The sequence below is a fragment of the Chiloscyllium punctatum genome, chromosome 9 (assembly GCF_047496795.1).
Source record: "Chiloscyllium punctatum isolate Juve2018m chromosome 9, sChiPun1.3, whole genome shotgun sequence".
Taxonomy (NCBI): Eukaryota; Metazoa; Chordata; class Chondrichthyes; order Orectolobiformes; family Hemiscylliidae; genus Chiloscyllium; species Chiloscyllium punctatum.
In genome coordinates, this window is record NC_092747.1 from 56059407 (window position 1) to 56083031 (window position 23625).

At 39.2% G+C, this 23625-nt stretch overlaps 1 protein-coding gene across 2 annotated transcripts in view; it reads right to left on the reverse strand.

Moving 5' to 3' along the window:
• Positions 1-23625, reverse strand: part of LOC140481424 (PC3-like endoprotease variant B) — an 865619-nt gene that overhangs the window by 97031 nt on the left and 744963 nt on the right. For both annotated transcript variants that reach the window (XM_072577588.1, XM_072577587.1), the window contains exon 14: positions 2060-2170. In XM_072577588.1, coding sequence (XP_072433689.1) covers positions 2060-2170 — 111 coding nt within the window. The remainder of the gene's footprint in view (positions 1-2059; positions 2171-23625) is intronic.

Here is a 23625-nt window from a genome sequence, read left to right on the forward strand (position 1 = left end):
CTCCAGGCGTCTGGTGGTGAGGGAGCAGCGGTGAAGGAGGCCCAGGACCTCCATGTCCTCGGCAGAGTGGGGGGGGGGAGTTGAAATGTTGGGCCACGGGACGATGTGGTTGATTGGTGTGGGTGTCCCGGAGATGTTCCCTAAAGCGCCCTGCTAGGAGGCGCCCAGTCTCCACAATGTTGAGGAGACCGCATCGGGAGCAACGGATACAATAAATGATATTAGTTTGGCCAGGGAGACCACCCTGGTAAAACTAATATCATTTATTGTATCCGTTGCTCCCGATGCGGTCTCCTCTACATTGGGGAGACTGGGCGCCTCCTAGCAGGGTGCTTTAGGGAACATCTCCGGGACACCCACACCAATCAACCACACCGTCCCATGGCCCAAAATTTCAACTCTCCCTCCCACTCTGCCGAGGACATGGAGGTCCTGGGCCTTCTTCACCGCCGCTCCCTCACCACCAGACGCCTGGAGGAAGAACGCCTCATCTTCCGCCTCGGAACACTTCAACCCCAGGGCATCAATGTGGACTTCAACAGTTTCCTCATTTCCCCTTCCCCCACCTCACCCTAGTTCTAAACTTCCAGCTCAGCACTGTCCCCATGACTTGTCCGGACTTGTCCTACCTGCCTATCTCCTTTTTCACCTATCCACTCCACCCTCTCCTCCCTGACCTATCACCTTCTTCCCCTCCCCCACTCACCCATTGTACTCTACGCTACTTTCTCCCAACCCCCACCCTCCTCTAGATTATCTCTCCATGCTTCAGGCTCACTGCCTTTATTCCTGATGAAGGGCTTTTGCCCGAAACGTTGATTTCGAAGCTACTTGGATGCTGCCTGAACTGCTGTGCTCTTCCAGTACCACTAATCCAGAATCTGGTTTCCAGCATCTGCAGTCATTGTTTTTACCTACAGGAAGAACTAGCCATTTGGATTCAGTACTGGCTCAAAGGTAGAAGACAGAGGGTGATGGTCCTGCACTCTCTCACTGGTTTTCCTCCTTTTTCTACACACCTAAACATATCACATTAGAAGGATTCTTATGATTACTATCTTTAAGGACCTGTTTGAGGTTACTTTCCTATCTCCTCAAAATCTGCCTGTAAACTCTCTCGCTGCCTATGTAGTGATACTGGTATGGTTTTCGATCTCTGATAATTCACCTGGCCACCCAGTGTTCTGTAGCTGCACCAGGAATGCAACATGCCGTCCAGGAGTTATGTCTCAGACCATAAAAATGTCTATGTCTTCCTTTAACATTAAATCCTCGATTACTAATGCAATTCCAGTCTGGCTTCTGCTCCAAGACACAAATGAACCAATTTGTGTGCCATGGACTTTGCTCTGACTACAATTCCCCAAGCAGCCATCACTCCTATCTGTATTCAGAACTTGGATGCATGGATTAATTAAGGAAAACCAACATAGTTTTGTTAAAGGGAAATCAAATCCCAAGTTTTCTAAGAAACTCACAGAGCACAAAGGCAAATAAATTTACAATAACCTTTATAAAACACATGTTTAGCATCAGCTAGAATATTGTATCCAGTTCTCAGCACCACACTTAAGGAAGGGTGTGAAAGTTTTAGACAGGGTGTAAAATAAATCCAAGACTAGTCCACGATGAGGGTCTTCAGTTACATGGATAGGATTGAGAAGCTTGGGCTATTCTCGTAGAGAACATAAGATTGAGAAGAGATTTGATAAAAGCATTGAAAATCATGTGGGCTGTGGACAGTCTTGATGAGGAAAATTTGCTTTCTTTCAAGAAAGGGTTGACAACCAGAGGACACTGATTTAAGGTGATTGACAAAGATCCAATCGTAACTTGAGGAAAAATGTTTTTTATGCAGCGTGTGGCCAGAATTTGGAATACACTGCTTACGTGTGGGTGGAAGCAGATTCAGTTGTGGCATTGAAAAGGAAATGGGATACGCAGTAAGGAAAAAAAGTAAATTGTCAGGCTGCAAGGAGCGAATAGGGAGTTTGCTCTTGCAGAGAGTTGACATTATGTCATTCTGTGATTCTTTGTTTTTAGAAGCCAAGCAACTTACTTTTTCATTTGACGGTTAGAATTAACCACACACTTTCTCTGAGAACCCAGGGTTTTCCACTCAAGGGCTGCCTTCAACATACGTCCAGCATCAAGCAAACCAAATCCATATCTATGGGATGAAAACAAATACACACAATGAATATGAAGAGTTGGCATAAACTAACAATAAGTACACCACCTAGTCCAGTCACATGATGTATACATTGCTAAAAAAGACAGCAGACAGTGAATTATTCTTGTTCCTTTGTTTCACCCTACATTGAAACAGTGGTTCATTTAATTAACCATAAAGACTATTTTACAGCTTGTGCACACATTTTCTTAATCACAATTCAATTTTCTGATGAATGCCACCCAACAGTTACTTTAAAGAGGACTTCAGAGACTATTTTTAGTTAGATGTGAATAGAGCTTTTTATTTACACTCTATTTGATTTCATTGATAACACAAAGAGATTTTCCATCTGTTTCAGCTGTGGATCCCCTTCACAGTCATCGCTGATGCACATCAAAAAGACTGGCAATACATTGGTGAGAAACTTGAAACCACAGTCCATTAAGAACTGGAGATTGTCCACAATCCACATTTGTTTAACAACACTTTCATCTCGGTAATTTAAGTGCTATCAAATTATTTAATTTTGAAAAAAAATCAAAAGGAATTGAATAAATATTGACGACATATCTCCTTGAAAAGAAGCTAGTGTTTGGAATCAATGGATGATTTCTTTTTATTAAAGACCAATTCCTGCTGCTTGCAGTCTGACTATCAGTGGTCCACTGTAAATAGGAAGGAAATGAGTAATAAATTTATAGTGAGAGCAAGAGGGAAAAAAAATTAAGTCAAGAAAAAAGCAAGGATGGTTCATTGAAAATAAAGATGAAACAGCAGCAGTAGACAGTTTCACATTGGTTTAATATTGCTTTTAATTGCTGCAGTAGCATTTATAACCCCAGGACTAATAAAGATGTTGCTTCTGCTCAAAGACAGGAAGAAAATCAACTCTATTTTTAGACCATGAAAATTCCTTTCAAAAATATTAGTGAATTTTATTAATATGCATAAACCATGACCTAAAGGAACACATTATTCAGATCCCAGTGTGAAACCTGGCTTGATAGATCATAAGTTTTACTTTCTCACAAATTGGTTATCATGATAGTCTGTGACCAAATATACCCACATGAGACTGTCAATAGTCTTTTAACAAAATAACTTAAGCTTATTCCACCAAAGAAAAGACAAACACAAAGGTATATCTGTATAATTTGGAACTATCCTGGCAATATTTTATATATATTCAATCCCAGTGAAGAATGACTTCCATTTAACTCCTTACTCAACTGACTCTTTTCAGACCTTCTTGTTGTACTGCAGAAGGAGTTGGGATCTCTTTCTTGTTCTGATGGCCTGGAACTGTCACAACCTGGAGACTTCGACAAACTAAATTCTCAAAGTCTGGACACTCACAGAAACTCAAAACTGCTGTTCTGCCTGCATGCTTTCACATCTTCTGAACTCAATCTGCTAGCAACTTCTGACCAACTGTTTCTGTTGATAATTAACCCAAACCTGCAAGCATACAGCAATCAGGGAGCTGATCGAATCATTTAGATTAAGCTGCATGCTTTCTTGGAAAGGCCGTCTCAAGTTCACTGTTCCAGATGACTTTCTCATCCTCTTGTTAAAGAAAAAACAAGCCACCTCAATGGAATGGAAAACGAAAATTAGTTTTTTTTCTCAACTTTCAAATCTATGTTCACAAATAATAATAACTATCTATTACACCGTACTACAGCTGAGGGCAAAACATTGAGGATGACTATCTCTGCCCCCTCCTATAATCCCCCATGACCATCCAAACATTTTGTACTGGTAAGTGTTGTCAGACCATATTCCTGATGGACAGCTTATGCTCAAAACATCGACTCTCCTGCTCCTTGGATACTGCCTGACTGGCTGTGCTTTTCCAGCAACACACATTTTTACTCCATTGTCAGAACATACCCAAATTTCTTGAACATTATTACATACCCATTATTACACAACCTGAAGGGTGCATCCATGAAAAAGAACACAAATCATCTGCCAACCTGGTTTATTATCTGGACCCCTCACCATTTTAATGTTAGAGAGCAGAACCTATCTTAGATTATGGAAATTTTCAAAGGTTTGACCATATTTGGGTGAAATCAATACTAATCAGTACCCCATGGAACCACACTTCAAACACTTCTGCCTGATGGGGAATTAACAACTAATAAGAACAAGGATATGGAAGAGAAGGGGAAAGAGAAAGCCATATGTTGAAAAGTGTCCATATTACAGAGGTGATGCTGTCTTAAAATTCAAAATAGTAGATAAATCCCCAGGACCTGCTCAGCTGTCTCCCAGAACTTTGTGGAAAGCTAGGGAAGTGATTGTTGGGTCTCTTGCTGAAATATCCATATCATCAATAGTGATGGGGGAGGTACTGGAAGACTGGAGCTTGGCTAACATGATGCGTTATTTAAAGTGGTTAGGAAAAAGCCAGGGAAAACTATAGATTGGTGAGCCTCATGTCAGTTGTGAATAGGTTGCTGGAGGAAATTCTGAGTGACAGGATTTATATGCATTTGAAAAGTCAATGACTGATTAGTGATAGTCAACATGGCTTTTTGTGCGGAAAATCATGTCTCACTAACTTGATAGAGCATTTTGAAGAAGTGACAAAGAAGAATGATGAAGCACACCAGTAGACATTATCTTTATGGGCTTCAGCGAGGTGTTCAATAAGATTGTGCATGGCAGACTGGTTAACAAGGTGTTATCACATGAAATCCAGGGAAAACTAGCTATCTGGATACAAAACTGACTTGAAGGTAGGAGACAGAGGGTGGTGGAGGAGGATTGTTTTTTGGTTTGGAGGCCAGTGATCAGAGGTGTGCCGCAAGATTTGGTGCTGGGTCCACTGCTATTTGTCACTTATATAAATGATTGGATGTGAATATAGGAGGAATGGTTAGTAAGCTTGCAGATGACACCAAAGTTGATGCTGTAGTGGACAATGAAGAAGGTTATCTCAGGGTACAATTGAACCTTGATCAGGGGCCAACGGGCTGAGGGGTGACAAATGGAGTTTAGTTTAGATAAATGTGAGGTGCTGCATTTTGGAAAGACAAATCACACTTATACAATTAATGGTAAGGTCCTGGAGAGTTTTGAAGGTGGAGTCACAAAGAGACAGTGTAATGAAGTCGGCATTTAGTACACTTGCCTTTATTGGTCAGTACATTGAGTATACAAGTTGTGACGTCATATTGTGACTGTACAGGACATTGGTTAGGCCACTTTTGGATTACTGCATTCAATTCTGGTCCCCCGCTATAGAAAAGATGTTGTTAAACTTAAAAGGGTTCAAAACATTTACAAGGCTATTACCTGGGTTGGAGGTTTTGAGCTATAGGGAGAGTCTGATTAGGCTGGGGTTATTTTCCCTCGAGTGTCGGAGGCTGAGTTGTGACCTTATAGAAGTTTATAAAGTCATGAGGGTTATAGATAGGATGAATAGCCAAGGTCTTTCTTCCCAGGGTAGGGGAGTCCAAAAGTAGGCATAGTTTTTTTAGGTGAGAGGTGAAAGATTCAAATTTTTCACGCAGAGGGTGGCATGTGCATGGAATGAGCTGCCAGAGCAAGTGATAGAAGCTGGTATAATTATAACATTTAAAAGGTATCTGGATGGGTAGATGAATAGGAAGGTTTAGAGGGATATGGTCCAAATGCTGGCAAATGGGACTGGATTAATTTAGTATATCTGGTTGACATGGATAAGTTGGAATGAAGAGTCTGTTTCTGTGCTGTACAACTCTATGACTCTATGACTCTAATTCTAAAGTTGGTTCTTGTATCTCTACAATTGAATGTGTACCCTTTAACATTTCATAATTGGGCAAGGTTTAACTATTGTCCTCTTTGAGAAGGCACAGTGATTCGACTAGGGAAGAGAATGGCTGATTCAAAACAGCCCGATATTCTGATAAGGCCTTGCTGAATAAGAAGAAATCACCTTGATCTTTGTCATGGGTATTGTGTGAGGAAATGAGCAGGTAGGGCAGTACAATCGGCTGTGTTCATTGCTCTGTTTGTTGACACTGTTTCAGTGAATCCCCTTACTGTATTTATAGCAGTGAAAGTCAGTTTCAGTTGTGTTGATTACTTTTTGCAATAGGGTCCTTTCAAGATCACAGTGGAGATTGCATTGGAATTATTCACAGCACAGCATCCAATTTATTCAGGAGCAGATTCTTTCTTCATGTTTCCTTCATGCTTCATTCATTTTTACAGAAAAGAAGAACAATTGTCAGGACAGCAGATGTTCTTCCCTATTGTCGAGTTTCCAATGGTCCATGGTGTGCATGACTACACACAAGTTGAGTTACACACAGTCGGAAAATCCACTGGTCTGCACTGACCATAAAATATTCCACTCCAGAAATATTTAGATAGTTAGTAATACACAAAATATAATTAGGTTAACTGGTACAAAATTGCATGTTTTCTTTATATTCAATGATTTCTGTATTGCCACATATGGGCAAGATTCAAGACCATGACAGTACAGTGAAAATCTAAATTATAAAATTACAGTCAACCACAAAGGGCAGCCAGATGGTTGGAGAACAGACCATTGCAATGCAGCAATATAGCTGGCATTGTCTTGATGGGTCTGGCAGCACCTCATCATATTAGCTTGACTAACTATATAAAATCATTATTGTGTGTTGCATGTGATGTAATGAGGAAGGGCAAGCTACTGCATTTTTAATGCGGTGGAAACACGGCCTGAGAATCCTCAATGAGTGAGCTCAAAATACTGTCATTATTTAGACACTTGTTTAATTTAATAATTGAAAACTTTTTTTGGGATTAACTTTTCTGACAAATAATTTTTACTTGACAAGTGGTCAGCTTTATTTGTTGAATAATGTTTAAACACCCTGTCAGTGGAATTTCAATTCTGGCTGAGTGGGTAACACTCTGTCCTCTAAATCTGATGCTTGTTGGTTCAACTCCCAACCCTGACATTGAGCACGTAATCCAGGTTGATTTTCTTTTCCAGTGGTGAAGGAGCTCTGCATTGTGAAAAATGCCATCTTTTGGATGCAATGTTAAATCTGTCTATTCTTTCAGGTGCATGTAAGATGTGCCCTGGGACTTTTTTGAAGATGAGCAGAGGAGGGTTCATCCTGTCCTGTATAAATCTTCTCTTTTAACAAAAGTTAATAAAACACATTATCACATGCTTTATGGGGGCTTTGTGCATGTACACATTTCCCACCTTACAATGATAGTTATTCTACCAAAGGCTCTTCATTGGCTATAAAACATCCTTTGGTAACATTCTGAGGTTATGAAAACACTACGTGGATGGCAGTCTTTTATTTTCATTTCTTTAATGCCCCTAATTTAGTTCCGTCCAAGTATTGGCCTTTTTAATTCTAACTTTCTGCTTCTGTTCTTCCTGGAATGGTACGAGATTGTGAGGCAAATGACAAATATTTTCCAACAGGAGACTTAAGAAATTGATGGGATTAAAAGCAAATGAATCCCCAGGGCCTGATAGTCTACATCCCAGAGTTTTTAAGGAAGTTGTTGGCTATCTTCCAAGATTCTAGCTAATGTAATCCCCTGATTTAAAAAGGTGGGTAGAGAGAAAACAGAATTATAGACCAGTGAGTCTGACACAGGTAGTGAGGAAGATGCTACAGTCTAATGTCAAGGCTTTTACAGCAAATCACTTAGAAAACAATGGTCGATTCAGATAGTCAATGTGGGTTTAGAAAAGGAAAATCATGCTTGACAAATCTAATGGAACCTTTCAAGGATGGATCTAGTACAGTTGATTCGGGAAGCCAGTGGACGTGGTTTATTTGAACTTTTAGAAGCCTTTCAACAAAGTATGATTGATGTGCAAAATTAAAGTGCATGGGATTAGGGGTCGTGTATTGAGATGTGTAGAAAATTGGTTAACAGACAGGAAACAAGGAATAGGAATAAATGGGTCTTTTTCTGAATGGCAGATAGTGACTAGTGGGGTACCATAAGAATCGGTACTAGGACTTCAGTTATTCACAATACATATTAATGATTTAGATGAGGGAACTAATGTAGTATCTACAATTTACAGATGATACAAAGCTAGGTGAAAGGTGATCTGCGAAAGATGCAGAGATGATTTGGACAGGCTGAGTGATTGGGCAAATACATGGCAAATAGAGCATAATATGGATAATTGTGACGTAGCAAAATAGGTAGGCAGATTATTATTTGAATGTCTATAAATTGAGACAGGAAGATGTTTAATGAGATGTTTAACAAGGTGTTCTCATGCACCTGTTGCTGAAAGTATGTTTTCAGGTTCAGCAGACAGTAAAGAACCCAAACTGTATGTGGCCATCATAGCAAGAGGATTCAAGTACAGGAACAAGACTGTCTTGTTTCAATTATACAGGGCCACACCTGAAAAACTGTGTGCAGTTTTGGTCTCCTTATCTGAGGAAGGACGTTCTTGCTCACAGGAGTACAGCGAAGGTTTCCCAAATTGATCCCTGGGAAGGCAGGTCTGACAAAAAGGAGAGATTGAGTTGGCTAGGATTGTATCCATTGGAGTTTAGAAGAAAGAAGGATATCTCATGGAATTTGAACAGAACCAGACACTAACTAGGTTAGATTCAAGAAGGATATACCTGAGGGAGTCCAGAACCAGAGGTCATAGTTTATGGATAAAGGTTAAACCTTTTAGGATTGAGATGAGGGGGGAAATACCTTCACCCAGAGAGTGGTCAGCTTGTGGAATTCACTGCCATGGAAAGTGATTGAGGCCAAAAAGTGCTTTTCTGAGGAGGTATATGTAACTTTCAGTGGTTAAAAGGATGAAGGAACATTGGGAGAGGGCACGATTAGGATATTGAACTTGATGGTCAGCCATGATCATATTGAATGGCAGAGGAGGCTCGAGGGGCTGAATGGCCTACTCATGCTCTTATCTCCAAGCTTCTATGTAAGAACTTGAGGTAGAAGTGCTGGATTTTGTTTCTGCTTCCTCTTTGGACTAGAACATGTATTAATGCTCAAATCCCACTTTGGGTATTTTAACCTGGATCCACTGAAGAAAACCTTGTCGGTTCACAGTCATCAAGGATCCTAATTTCTTACACTCTATGGCATAGTGTTATCAGGTAACCATGGTGAGATCATGTGGCATGATACAATAACAATTCCAGTACAATTATGGCAGTAACATCCACCCCAAAGTAAAATTCAGTTAAAAGTATGACCATTTCAACAAATTAGATAGTGTGAACCAGTTACACATTTTTAAGTGCTGCAATGAAGCAGGTACCTGAGTGATAATTAATTAGATGCATCAAATTATTGAACTTATGGCCTTTTCTACTGTGAGTGCAGTCATTCTACTAAGGATGGAAACAGCATGATACTGGGGAGTCACTTTGTCAATAATGGCCCCAATTCTCAGGGGTGCAAACCCAATCAGAGAGCCAGCAGCTCAGCAGTTCTGGTGGTGGTGTCCCTGCTGATTCTTCCATGACAAAGTAGCATGAAGAATATGCACAGTTTGTGAGGAAGTCAGGGCTGGAGGTGAGTGTCATTGTCATAGTTCACCAGTGTCACCTCAACATAGAGGCAACATCTTTAACTCTACCTCTCCTTCCAGACCTGCTCAGTTTCTCCAGCATAATGTTTTTTGTTTCAGATTTCCAATTTCCACAATATTTGGCTTTTTGACTTTTAAATAGTGTTGCAGGGTGCCCTTCATGCTATTGAATGCATTTTCAGGTGTTCATATTCATGGGATGTGCTGTGCTTCAAAATGGCAGCACTAACTATTTAACAGCTTATACTGTCTACTCTGTATATTTCCAGCCAATCCTCCAACTTCCTTTTTGCCAACACAGAAGACCAATACATGGCCTCTCGCACGATTAGTTGTCGCTGGCCACTATGGTTCCAATTGTGGGCTGGCTAAATTTAACCTCTACCATGCTTAGTAAAGTGACAATAGGAATAAACTGATAATTTTATTTGGGAAGGCAGGGAAAAAGGTAAAGGAGATTACCTTGCAGAACCCAAAACAAAACGTCTATCAAGAGAAGCAATTCTGTGACTGGGCAGCACTAGGTGAACAAACCTGAATACAATCACAATGATAATAGCAACCAACTTAAGGTAATCAGTCAAGGCTTGTAATGTGTCTTACTTACACTTTCTAGAAGTGCCATGCATTCATGCATAAGGATTCATTCCTTGCTATCAATAAGATTCAAGTCTTGCACATTTAAAAAAAAACTAATAAATCTGAGAAAGCTATGGTTTCCTGATTATTTCTCAATAAAAACTGCTTAACCAGAGTTAGCTTACTAACCAACCTTGTAGAAATTGTGATTATTCAAAACTTGTTGAATGCCAAGAGAAAATCTTTGACAATTCTCTCTTTTTACCAACGTTCAGATTTCAAAACTTTGAAGTTACAATGGTGACGTGCATTTTTATAAGAGCATTTTGTTACTTTCGATGAAGTTTTATATTGCATATGAGCTCGAGCATCATGAGTGGATTTTAGTTTTGCAATAATTAACAGAAGATTTAAATACTTAGTTAATGAATGTCAGAATTCTTTGGTACGGTACAGTATAATGTTCTCATTTGACCACACAAGCTGCTGAATGTGGTGTTCTGAACAGGAACCAAAATCTGCCAACACAATCGATCAGCCTCTGCCAAGAAAGATCTCTTTTTGACAGTAGTTTACTAAAGGCTATCCTGTTGACATTGGTATCAAACTGGCAATCACTGCAGACCATTCAGGAGTCATATTGTTTAGTCATTGTTTAACCAACTTCATTTCCTACTTTTACGATTCATCATGCTAATTTATAGGAGTGAATTTTCCCATTGCTTTGGTAATGGCTGGAAACCAGGAGGACTTGCAGTATTGTAGGGGAAGAAACTGGGAAGACAGCCTGACTCTCCTTTCGGAATTTGGGTTTGGGGGCCACAGATACCTAGGATAACCAGCCAACTATTTGTAAGTAAATCTATAAGATCTGTTAAGTTTATTAAGGAGCAGTAGTTTAGATATGATGTATTAGCTAAATAGACAGGAAATGTAAGCAAGCCATCAAGCAAAGGACTCAAGTAGGTTACATGTTAGAATCCCTACATCTTTTTTGTTGGATAGAGGGAGTTGTTTAATATTGCAGCCCTGGCTTTTAAAAAAGCTACCAGAGGTGTAACAGTAGGAAGTTTGTTTGGGGTAGTTTTGTAGAAATGTGTCAGGTTTATCAATTCTGATATACACATTTGTTTCCTCCCAGCAAATCTTCAGTTTATTTACATCTCTGCAAGGTCCACAAGCACTGGCAGCCATCTGGTACAGTTCGTTATTCCTGTACATAAGCCCAAATAGTGAGTGCTGCTGAACTTTCAATCATAAGGACCTGAGGGTAGAAATTACAATCGGTGGTTATGGGAACAAACCGACATCTGCCACTTCAGTGGGAGCACAAATCCGTTTAAAACAAAAGGATTAAACTGTCTACTGAAGGAGAGTGAACTCTGGTGGGTTTGATTAAAAAAAATTAAGTGACCATAAAGTTTTAGTTGGCAAGAATAATTCCCAATATTTCTGAAAATTTTAGTTTCTTTTCCAAGAAAGGCTTCTTTGCCCCAAGTTAAGTCCAACGCACTTTTTGTTCAGGGTTCTTTTTTCTACATTGAGAAGTGCTCCTACACAAAGTCATTGAGTTGTACAGCATGGAAACAGACCCTTCAGTCCAACTCATCCATGCCAACCAGATATCCTTAACTAATTTAGTCCCATTTGCCAAATCCCTCTAAACCCTTCCTATTTATATACCTATTATGATGCCTTTTAAATATTGTAATTGTACCAACCTCCACCACTTCCTCTGGCAGCTCATTCCATACAGGCACCACCCTCTGTGTGAAAACGTTGCCCCCAGGTCCCTTTTATATCTTTCCCCTCTCACCCTAAACCTATGCCCTCTAGTTTTGGACACCCCCCAAACCCAGGGAAGAGACCTTGTTTATTTACCCTATCCATGTCCGTCATGAGTTCATAAACCTCTATAAGGTCACCCCTCAGTCTCTGACACTCTAGGGAAAATAGCCCCAGCCTATTTAGCCTTTCCCTGTAACTCAAACCCTCCAAACCTGGCAACATCCCTGTAAATCTTTTCTGAACTTTTACAAGTTTCACAACATCATTCCGATAGGAGACTAGAATTGCACACAATATTCCAAAAGTGGCCTAACCAATGTCCTGTACAGTCGCAACATGACCTCCCAACACCTATACTCGTTGCTCTGACCAATCAAGGAAAGCATACCAAATGCCCTCTTCACTGCCCTACCTACCAGTAACTCCTTTCAAGGAACTATGAATCTGCACTCCAAGGTCTCTTTGTTTAGCAATACTCCCATAACATTTGTTTTTTCAACGTCAAATTACCTATGATAAGCTCCAATACGTTATTCCTTGACCTCGACATGGTTGAACTTAGATTGTTGATTGTTAATTACTTCAATTATACACAAGCTTAGTCATTAACTTCTAGGATCTGATGGATTCAATTTTACATTCTCCAGCAATGGCCAAGAATGTTTCGGCTAGTTGGGGTTGAGGGAATATAACCTGGAGTAGACATCTAGCCCACCACTATACCAGTCACCTCAACTAATTCCCATAATACTGTTAGTGGGGTGCGGTGGGGCCTGTTTTGCCAAAACTGGTAGCTTGCCTGACCTTTTGAATAAATAACCAAGGATCAAATGAATCTGTCAACAAGCTATATGACACTGATAATATGCTGCCCTTAGCACAATATGGTAGGCATGGGCAGGCAGATGGAAATGGGTTGCTTACTTTTGTTTAATTGTTATTAAAGAGGAAGGGTGAAGTGAAATGTGGTATTACTTTTATATTTAGAAATCTATAGGGCCTTTTTCGTGCTCCTACCCACAATCGCAGCAGTGCCCACTACTAAGTTCCAGGTGCTGTGGGTTGCAGGACTGTCCAGCAGTTCCTCTACATGGTACTTCCTCCTAGTGAGAGGCAGAGCAGTCACTTGCCACTCATTTAGTCAGCCTGTTCTCTGTATCTGCTGACAAGTTAAAATACTAGCAGGATGTTGCAATGTCACTACATGATTGCATTTCTGTAGGTTAGCACAGGAAATTTGTGGATGATGAATTTTCTTTAAATTTACCTTTGTACCCATCAACCTGAGGAATATCAGTCCTTTGGAGGAGAGTTTGCAAGTACAGCCTGCTGGTATCTTAACTGAAGTTTTCTTTTTGTAATCTGCACAGCTTCCCAAAAACTGGGAAGACACGGGTTACTGGTCAGTAGCAAACTGACATCAATCTAGCAGCTAGTTAATTCAGCCAGTTCAATTTGATAATCACAACTGAACTCATTAACAGTGTTAAATATGTGTTGCTGGAAAAGCGCAGCAGGACAGGCAGCATCAAAGGAGAAAGAGAATCGACCTTTCGGGCATAAGCCCTTCTTCAGGGCTTTACACATTTTTAAGCTCTGATCCCCAGCATCTGCAGACCTCACTTTCTCCTCATTAACAGTATAAAGCCTTCGGTTCATCTAGTCTGTGCCAACCAAGTTTCTCAAACTAGAACCACTTGACTGCATTTGGCTGATATCCTCTAAACCTGTCCTATCAATCTATCTATCAAAATGTCTTTTTAAATGTTGTAACTGCACCTGCATCAACTATTTCATCTGGTAGTTAATTCCACATACAAACCACCCTCTGTGTGAAAAAAGTCACCCCTCAAATCCTTTTTAAATTTTTTTCCTCTCACCTTAAACATATGCCCCCTAGCTTTGAACTCCCTCCCTCTAGGGAAAAGACCTTTGCTATTCACCTTATCTCTGCCCCTCATGATGTTAGAAAGCACTATAAGGTCGCCCTTCAACGTCTTATGCTCCAGTGACAAAAGTCTCAGTGTCTCCTTATCACTCGAAGCCTAATAAGCTCAACAGATCTCTGGAACCAATCTCTACACAATAATTGAATAATCTTGACATGTTTTTCAGTAAAACGTAAACTGCAGTTCTTAAATCAAGAAGGTCAGGTGTTTCAGGCTTAGAATTGTAATTCATCATCAGGGTACACAGGAATACACCCTTCTCCTCATTGCTTGGCAGGAAATATGCTTGGCAGAAACTATTCAGATTTAGAATACCTCTGCTGACTGATGTATCTGACAAGTGCTGGGAAAAAAGCATTAGGACACCCAGTTGAGCATCAAACAAAAATGATCATCAAATACCAGGCTGTAATCACCATCAGTGTAGGATCACAGGATGTAAACTGTGCTATTGTGGAAGAGATTTAACTTGAGACTCTGAAAGGAGTAACTAAGGCCAAAAATGTCTTCTTATGTCTGTATTCCATACTTTATTTGACATGAAGCACAGACTGGAATAGCTGAACACATGTAAATACCAATATTTGCATTAACTACAGATGAATCTATTTTTAAATCTCTCTCTCCCTACCGACCCTGTTGTTCTAGGTTGGTAGTAGTTGTACAACTTAATGGTTCTGAAAGAGTTAACATTGAGCTGTATTGCGCTCCACTGAACTTGATGATGTCACAAGATCTTTGGATGGACAAGGTTGAATTCTGTATGAGTACCCAAGGAAGAAGACGAACTCTGTACAGCTCCATGCGTTCCTGAGTAATTACACCTGGCAAGTTAATATAACTCATACCGATTGCTGCCATGCAATAAACTACCTTGTTTTGTAAGTCAAGTGCCTCTTTTGAATAGACTCACTAGTCAGCTATCCTCTATCACTTAGAATTAGGACAGCCTTAGATTCAGCACAGCAAAAGGAGGATTGGTGGCAGCAAGCTACTTAAACCACAACAGCACAGGGGCTACCAGCATTAGTATATGACAATACAACAATGACCTTTGCTGCGATTTCACTCTGAAGAATGGCAGGAATTCAGGCCTCAAGAACTATTTCATTTCATGCAGAAACTGAACTTGGCATTATTATTCTGTCTTACACTGTTGCAGTCTAGCCAACTTAGCTTCCATTATGTGTACTTTGAGAATATGTGGAACCATGAAGATCCATCAATGATTGTTTTTTTTCCATTAAGGTGAATTGCCTCAGCATATCCACACATTGCTGAACAAGAGTATTGTAAAAAAAGGTTCATCTGATTAAAGTTGGGTCAAAACTTCTACCATTTAGTTTCTGTATTTGAAATACTTCCGGCTGAAGCTCCCTTGCACTTCCACAGCTTAACTGCCATCTGCTGACTAAATTTTAATTAGCTATATTTGATCATGTCATAGTGAAAGCCAGTGATGAAGTACCTGTGAAAGTAGTTCTTTTACACAGGGGATGTCAGGGAGGTCAGATAAGAGTTCAGCCATGAGAAGTTCAAAGGTGGAAATGATGGGCAGTGTGTCAATCTACTGTTCAATTTAAACTGCTGTTCAAGAACGTAGTGTGAATGAAGGCAAGGCTAAAAACTAAGTGTGTGTTGAGCAGAAAGTGAAGTAAGAGGGGCAAAGATAAGTGGTTTCTAAAGTTCAGGAAGAGATTTAGGGTTGTGTATATAAATAATTACTGTTATATGCTGATTTGAAGCCCTGCTAAACAGAAAGCATAGTGAAAGTTCAATCATGGAACAGTTAATTATGTTCAAGCCTGCCACTGATTGAGTTTTTGAGCAAGTAATCAAAAAGAAATTGATGAGGGAAGAGTGGGTTGACATTGTTTACATGGACTTTAGAAAAAGTTCCACATGGTAGACTGATTAGTAAAGTTAGATCACATGGGATTCAGGGTGAACTTGCCAGTTGGACACAAAATTGACGTTTTAGGAGGAGACAGAGGGTGGTGGTTGTGGAGGGTTGTTTTTTTGGACTGGAGGCCTGTGACCAGCGGTGTTCAAAACGGACTGGTACTGGGTCCACTTTTGTTTGTCATTTATACCAATGATTTTGGATGAGAAAATAGGTGGCATGGTTCGTAACTTTGTGGATGGCATCAAAATTTGTAGTATAGTCGACAGTCGACAGTAAAGAAGGTTATCTAAGATTGCAGAGATCTCGATCAATTGGATCAATGGGCTAAGGGTGACAGATGAAGTTTAATTTGGATAAATGTGAGGTATTGCATTTTGGCTAAACAATCAATGACAGGACTTAACAATTAATGGTAAGGCCCAATGTAGTGTTGTCAAACAGAGAGAGACCTAGGGATTCAGGTACATAATTCTTTGACATTTGTGTCAAAGGTAGACAGGGTGGTTAAGGTGTTTAGCACATTTGCCTTCTGTGCTGAACGGAACTAGTGGATCTTGTTGACTACAAGTTCCTTGTTTGGGATTGTTAACCTGGGCCTATCAGGAAAGCCAATGTAACCAGGAGGTTAGAATCTCCTCAGTTCGGGGGACTGACTCTGAGCTGCCTGGTCACAAACAATGTTCTGTGCATAAGTAAATAAAGGGTGACTTGACTTCTGTGCATTTGTTTCATCTTCTTTGCTCAAACCTGAGTGTAGGAGATGGGATGTCATGGTGAAGTTGTACAGGATAATGGCGAGACCCCTTCTGTAGTAGTGTGTGCAGATCTGGTTGCCTTCTATTAGGAAGGATGTTATTAAATTGGAGAGGGTTCAGAAAAGATTTATCAGGATGCTGCCAGGAATGAAGAGTTTGAGTAATACAATTAGGATGGATAGATTTGGACGTTTCACTGGAGTGTAGGTGGTTGAGGGGTAAACTTATAGAGGTTTATAAAATCATAATGGGCAGAAATAGGGTGAACAGTGAGGGTCTTTTCCCTAAGGTGGGAGAGTTCAAAACTAGCAGGCATAGTGTTAAAGTGAGAACAGAAAGATTTTAAAAAGACATTGTGGCAACTCTTCTACACAGAGATTGGTTCTGCAATGAACTGCCAGAAAAAGTGGTGGGTGCAGGTATAGTTACAACATTTTAAAAGACATTTTGATAAGTACATGAACATGAAAGACTTGGACAAATATGGGTCAAATGCAGGCAGGTGGAACTATGTTAGTTTTGGAACATGATCTGCCTGGACTAGTTGAACTGAAGGGTCTGTTTCCATGCTGCCAATGGCTCTATGGTTGATTGCTGCTTATGAAAAACATCAAGGGATATGGGGATAGTCCAGGAAAATTATGACAAAGTCGAAGATCAGCCAAAATTTAATGGAATAGTGAAGAGGGCTTGAAGGACTGAATGGCCTACTCCTGCTTTTATTTCTGATGTTTTATTTCAGTGAAGAAAGTGCTGTTGCCGCGAATGGGCGAAGAACAAAGGTATATGTGACTAAGGAAGTGGGGGAACTGTTTGTGACATTGTTCTATTGTCCTAGTGGTAAGGGCAAGTGGTGGTCAATGTTAGCTCTGGGGTGTGTGGTGGGGGCGGAGAGCATAAATGATAATTATTGATGATGTAGCAGCACTTACATCCAAGGTCTATTTATCCTGCTTCAATGCTACTCAGAAGGCCGAATGAGTGAAATATTATATTTTTCATCTTTACCTTGATTCCGAATTATTTGGACACAGTGCGCAAGTTATCATATTTCTGAACTAATGTAAAAAAAGTGACAATAGTGAGCAAGATGTTTAGATCTTGAGGCGCAAAAGCCACAAAGAACAGCTCCTGCTTTAACTCTTGGTCTTGGACTGAACCGTGCCAACTGAACTGTCTTTGCAAAGGAAACACAGAAATTCCTTAATCGTTCAATTGCTTGCACCAGTTTTACATTAGAAAACCTAGGAATGTCCTATACATATGATATGTGGACAAATTTTAGATGGAATTTGCTTTTCTAAAAGCTGCAACATTGGCTTCAATTATTTAAAGGAAATTCTAGAATTCCAGAAGCTTTTATCAGCTGAACGAACTTTGCTTATCCAATAGGCAATGCATGGTGAAAGTCACCACTCTCTGATGGATCACAGGCAGCCACACCAATTCTGATTATCAGTTTTGTCAGGAAAGGAACAAAAGTTTAGATGCAGCATTTTCGGCCGGTAACCATTCATTAATAACAGTGATTCTGGGCTACGCGGATTTGAATGTTGAAATTCCTATTTGGCCAATCCATCTTCCACTAATCAGAGAAGAGCAACAAAAATAAACAGAAATATAAACAAAGACGGATTAAAAAGTTTTATTTGTATATAGCATAAAGATCAGATGGATGAACTCCACCCAGACTTAATAACTGGGACACATTGATGAACTTAATGCTCTCAAATTGATGTAGATCATGAATTGATATACAATTTGTTGACTTTTTAAAATAACCCATCTTTTAAAGGAAGATAAAGCAAATTTCTGAGCTGTTGCTTTATCAGTTTGAGAGTGTTATATTTAACAGTAAGTTTCTAATATTAACTTTGAGATAAAGTTACTCCAACTAAATTTTTAAGTCAGCACTAGGCCATCAGATGACACCAATGCAACTCCATTCATTCTGCATTTACACTAGGCAGAACATTCACACTTAGTCTTACTGGTAGATAACAGAAGCAGCATCAAGAAAGTGATTTAAAATGTTTCGGATGTTGCAATAAAAATGATTTCACTTCATAAAGGCATCATTGATACAATTTAGCTTTATTTTTAAGAAGATAATTTAAAAGTAATATAACCATAACGAATTAAATATGTCTGTTTGTATGCCATTCTAAAGAAGGGTCCTTGAACCCGAAATCAATCCCTAAGCTTTCTCTCCACTGAAGCTGCCAGACCTGCTGAATTTTCCCAGCAATTTCTGGTTTTATGTCCATTTAAAAACTGTACATATGTACAAGCCATTTAATATTGTAGCATTTTACTTTTGCAACAGTCATTTATATTATTTGAATAGAAGGAAAATACTATTAAATAATCAAAAAATATTGACATCAGATATAATTAGCGTGATTCATATGTTACACTAATAGCAAAATGGTTCTAACCTCCAAATTCTATTCAGATAGGACAAACATTTCTTAGCTTATTGGTGAAACTGTACTTTGTAATTAACCTAATTTGCATATATAAAGTGTGCCTAATGAGCAGCATGCACTGATATGCTGCTTCTTAACATAATGAATATATTCTGCAACTTTCATAAAGATAGGCCTTACTGTTTTTGAGTTATAGAAGGAAATCTATTTTGTAATTAATCTAATTAGAATATGTAAATCAGACTAATTAGCACATTGTTAATATGTTCTCCCATGTAGCATAAGAAATGTGCCCTCTAAGTTTCTCAAAGATAGTGCACTTATTGTGCAATTATTAATGAAAATGTGGATAACTTTCCTTTAACAATTGTGGCATTTCAGAGACAAATTTTACTTCTGCTTAGTTATTTATCACAGTTCAAAATTAAAACATGCATTACATATTGAAAACTATGCTAAGGAGAGTATCCATTTCATCAGAGACATTTAAAGCTGCATTCCTGAACTGTCTCTTATTTTGTTAGAACAAAGATGCCACACTAATTTAACTTAGGCACTCTGTTGTGACTTAGATTCAAATCTATCCCAAATTAAGGAGCATTTAACCTCTTCATCAGTTATTGTGTGATTTTTTTCCAATCCATTAAAGATCTTAATATGCCCAAAAGACAAAACAATGAAGAGCCGAATTTTCATGGAATTGGGACAACCCTGGAGCATTTAAAAATGGCAGGCAGGACCAATTCGAGGATTCCTGTCGTCATTTCCTATACTGCAGTACATGTTAAGAAAGCAGACAGAGTGCGTCCAGCCTACATTCTAGAAATGGCTGGCTCTAATGCAGGGGTAGCCATCTCCAAGCCCCACAACCTTTGTGGAGATCAACTAGCTCCTCCATGAGCTGTGGCTCAGCCTCTACTACACCTCAGGTAGTCTGGTCCAGATATCTGGCATCCTCTACCTGTATGGTGGCCTTCAAGAAGAAATGGATATGTAAACCAACATCCCTTTGCACTTTTCTTTACTGTTCCAGGTGGCACTGCTACGACCAGGGAACAGCTGACAATTGGACAACAGCATCGAGTGGCAGGATGCTGTTGATTGTGGCAGAAAGCCTGCTCGAATTTAAATGACAGCTGAATGGCCAATAAATAGATTCTTGGCAAACAAGCTAAATGGGGTCATGCCCAACCTGTGAAATCTGTGAAAAACTGTGGGAGATATCGCCACATCCTATTGCATGTTTTTCATGTAACTTTAATGGGTCAAAGAAATATTTTCACCCTACATTTTAAAAATCTTGGCATGAGGATTTGGTCTCTCTACAATACTACATTGCCCATGATAAATAGGTTATTAAAGGAACATCATGGAGAAATAGTTAGACTCTCATTTGGGATGCCAACTAGGTAATGGGGAGGAAATTTGCCAATGATGAGCTCAAAAGCGTGTATGAAAACATAAACATCGTTTTCATGAATACTGCAGCTGAAAGTCATTCACCAAAGAGTCAGTGGAAGGAATCATGTAATGAGTGATGAAATGCTGCATCGCATTTTTGCTAATCAACCACCCCTAGCATGGGCAGTTTGTACAAATAATTCACTCTGGAGTGCTGGAGGGTATAGCTCCTATCAATTAGTCTATAGGCAGAATCCCAAATTGCCTTCTGTTCCATGTGATATTCCACCAGCATTAGAGTTTAGATAATTAATTCTATTTTTTTGTGCACACTTCAATGCTTTATTTGCAGTGTGGGGGAAGCAGTCATTAAGACTGACATCTTGGAGAAAGTTTGATGAGCATTGAAGCATCATATATGAACATCTGAATGAGACTTTAGTTCATGGGACTTAGTATGCTATAAAAGAGAGGGTTATAAGGAATGAAAATGTGCTTGTATTGTCATTTTTATCAAACATGGCAATCAAATAAAAATGTTCATTCTGCACATCTTTGTTGAAATTAATTTCAAAATCTCAGACTCTGACCAACTGAGAGATGTAAGGGGCGTTGTACGTCAAATGTTCCTGAGTTGTGTGTTGGATGTCCTGAGGAAAAGAATGTGGTAAATAAAACCTGGATAGTGACAGAGTGAACAGGAAACATATGTTAGAGTCATTATATCCATGGGCCGATTGCCTAGAGTGGGTAATCGAATGACACATATTCCAGAGGGATCTAGTAAACAGGAGTTTGCCTCAATTGTGGAACAGACAGGCAAAGGTTTTGGAAAGCTTCAACACAGGTTAAGCATTTATATTGCTGCTCAAGTGACACAAAGTAGAATTGGAGAGTAAGAAGGTGTGGTGCAAATATGGATACTGAGTTTGAGAATTTGGAAGTGACTTGCGTCAGAGAACAATCATGAATCAGAGAAAGAGCTTCCATTCGTGCAAGAGGGAGAACTCAAATAGTTTTAACAAGAAGTAGATTTAAGCCACAGCTTGAAAAGAAATAAAGGCCACAGAATACTCTCAAAACAGAACAAAAAGCAGAAACCCTCTTGCCTGTGATATTTTGGTAGCTGGCAATAAACATGAAGATGAAACAACATGAGAGACAAAAGTAAGAGAGTCAGATAGTTGGACTAAGTTTGCAGTTTAGTCTGAGGTAAAAGGTAAGAGTCTATTAAGCCTTTTCATGTACTGGGATTTGCACTGAATAGGTCCTTGCAGAAGGGACTTAAGGCCAAAATGAGAATTATATCTTGGAATTTTAAATAGTGATTCTGCTACAAATATTACATTATATTCTCTCCCACAGACAGAAAAGTCATCACAAAAATGTTGCTGGCTCTTTTGGCCATAGCAGTGTTGCCCAAATAAAGTAAAAGCCACATTTTTGCAGGGCGTCACATTTTAGACAGAAATACTTCCAGAACTATCCAAAGTGGCAGACAATGAAGAAGGAATCCATGAAAACTAAACAAATGCATCTATGATCTAAACAGTGCCTCCAGGTGGTATTTTATAATAGTTTCATTTTTGCTGAATATAGGTTGTAATCAACTGAAAATACACCTTGCTCTATTTTTAATGGTATGTTAAAAGAAAACTTCTAGGCATATTTATGATGCATGTTCAGAATCCCTTTTAGAGTGCTATGGCAATATTTTTAAAATTACCTTATTCATAGGTTTTTAATAAAATTTCAAATTGAGATTTAAACTTGTGAGGTCTTAAAATATACAGGTTTATATATTACGCTTTGTGGGTCCAGAATAACTTCAAAATCAACAATTACTGTTGGAGAGTGTTATTGCTTTTCTGTTTATCAATACAGTAATAGATTATCACAGAAAGGTAATGTTATGTCTAAAGAAGACACAGAGCAATTATGAAGCTTAATTATTCATTTGAACAGGTTCATTTGGACATGGTGCTAGGTTTGATACACTAGAATTATAATTAAACATTGCAGAATGTACTTTCGCTTTTTCAAAAAATTAAATTTACAGAAATGAATATTTAAGTTCCCATTAGCTGAACACAGTGTAATACAATCACTGACATCCTCCCTTCTCTCTTGCAAGACAAAAGTGACGCAAAATAGAAGGTAGTAGATCTGAACCAGTGGGGAAGAGGTATGATTGCATCTCTGAACCCTTTGAAGAAGTTGTTGTTCAATGTCATGGAACAGCTGTGATAGAGTCCACTGTATCCAGCTTCATTGTGAACAGTTGGTTAAAAGCACATTGCTACCTAATATTCCTTGACAACTTACAGTGAACATTCATCCAGAGGCATTGCAATCTCTGGCCCCATAACATTTTAAGACTTAGGAAGGCAATTACTTGGCTGTTCTGATTGAGTGTATCAACTCACCGACAGTTGTCTAAAATCAAACCAATGTACTTTCATAAAAGGAGACATAAAGCAAGAGCTGCTAAATACAGGGATCAGTGATTGCATGCTGAGCTTTGCATGATTTGCATTGGTATTCACTAGACCTACAAGGTCCATGTTTGAAATATATACCTTTTATCAGATGGAATTACAGAAGGGGTGGTGTTGGATGTCTTAAAAAACATAAAGGTGGATACATCTCCAGAACCTGATCAAATATATCCTAGGACATCATGGGAAGTTAGGGAAGAGTTTATGGCGCTACTAGCAGAGATATTTGGATCATCTATTGCCATGGGTGAGGTGCCAGAGCTCTGGAGGGTGGCTAATGTTATGCCTTTATTTAAGAAAGACTGCAAGGAGAAGCCTGGGTCTATAGACTGGTGAGTCTGACATCAGTGACAGTGAATTGTTGAACGTGATTCTGAGAATTAGGATTTACATGCATTTGGAAATGCAAGGACCAATTAGTAATAGTCAGCATGGTTTTGTGGGTGGGAAATTGTGTCTCACAAACTTGATTGGAGTTTTTTGAGGATGTAACCGAATCAATTGATGAGGGCAGCCTAGCAGATGCAGTCTATATTGATTTTAGTAAAGCCTTGACAAGGTTCTGCTTGGTAGACTTATAAATAAAAGTGAATTTGAAGAATTT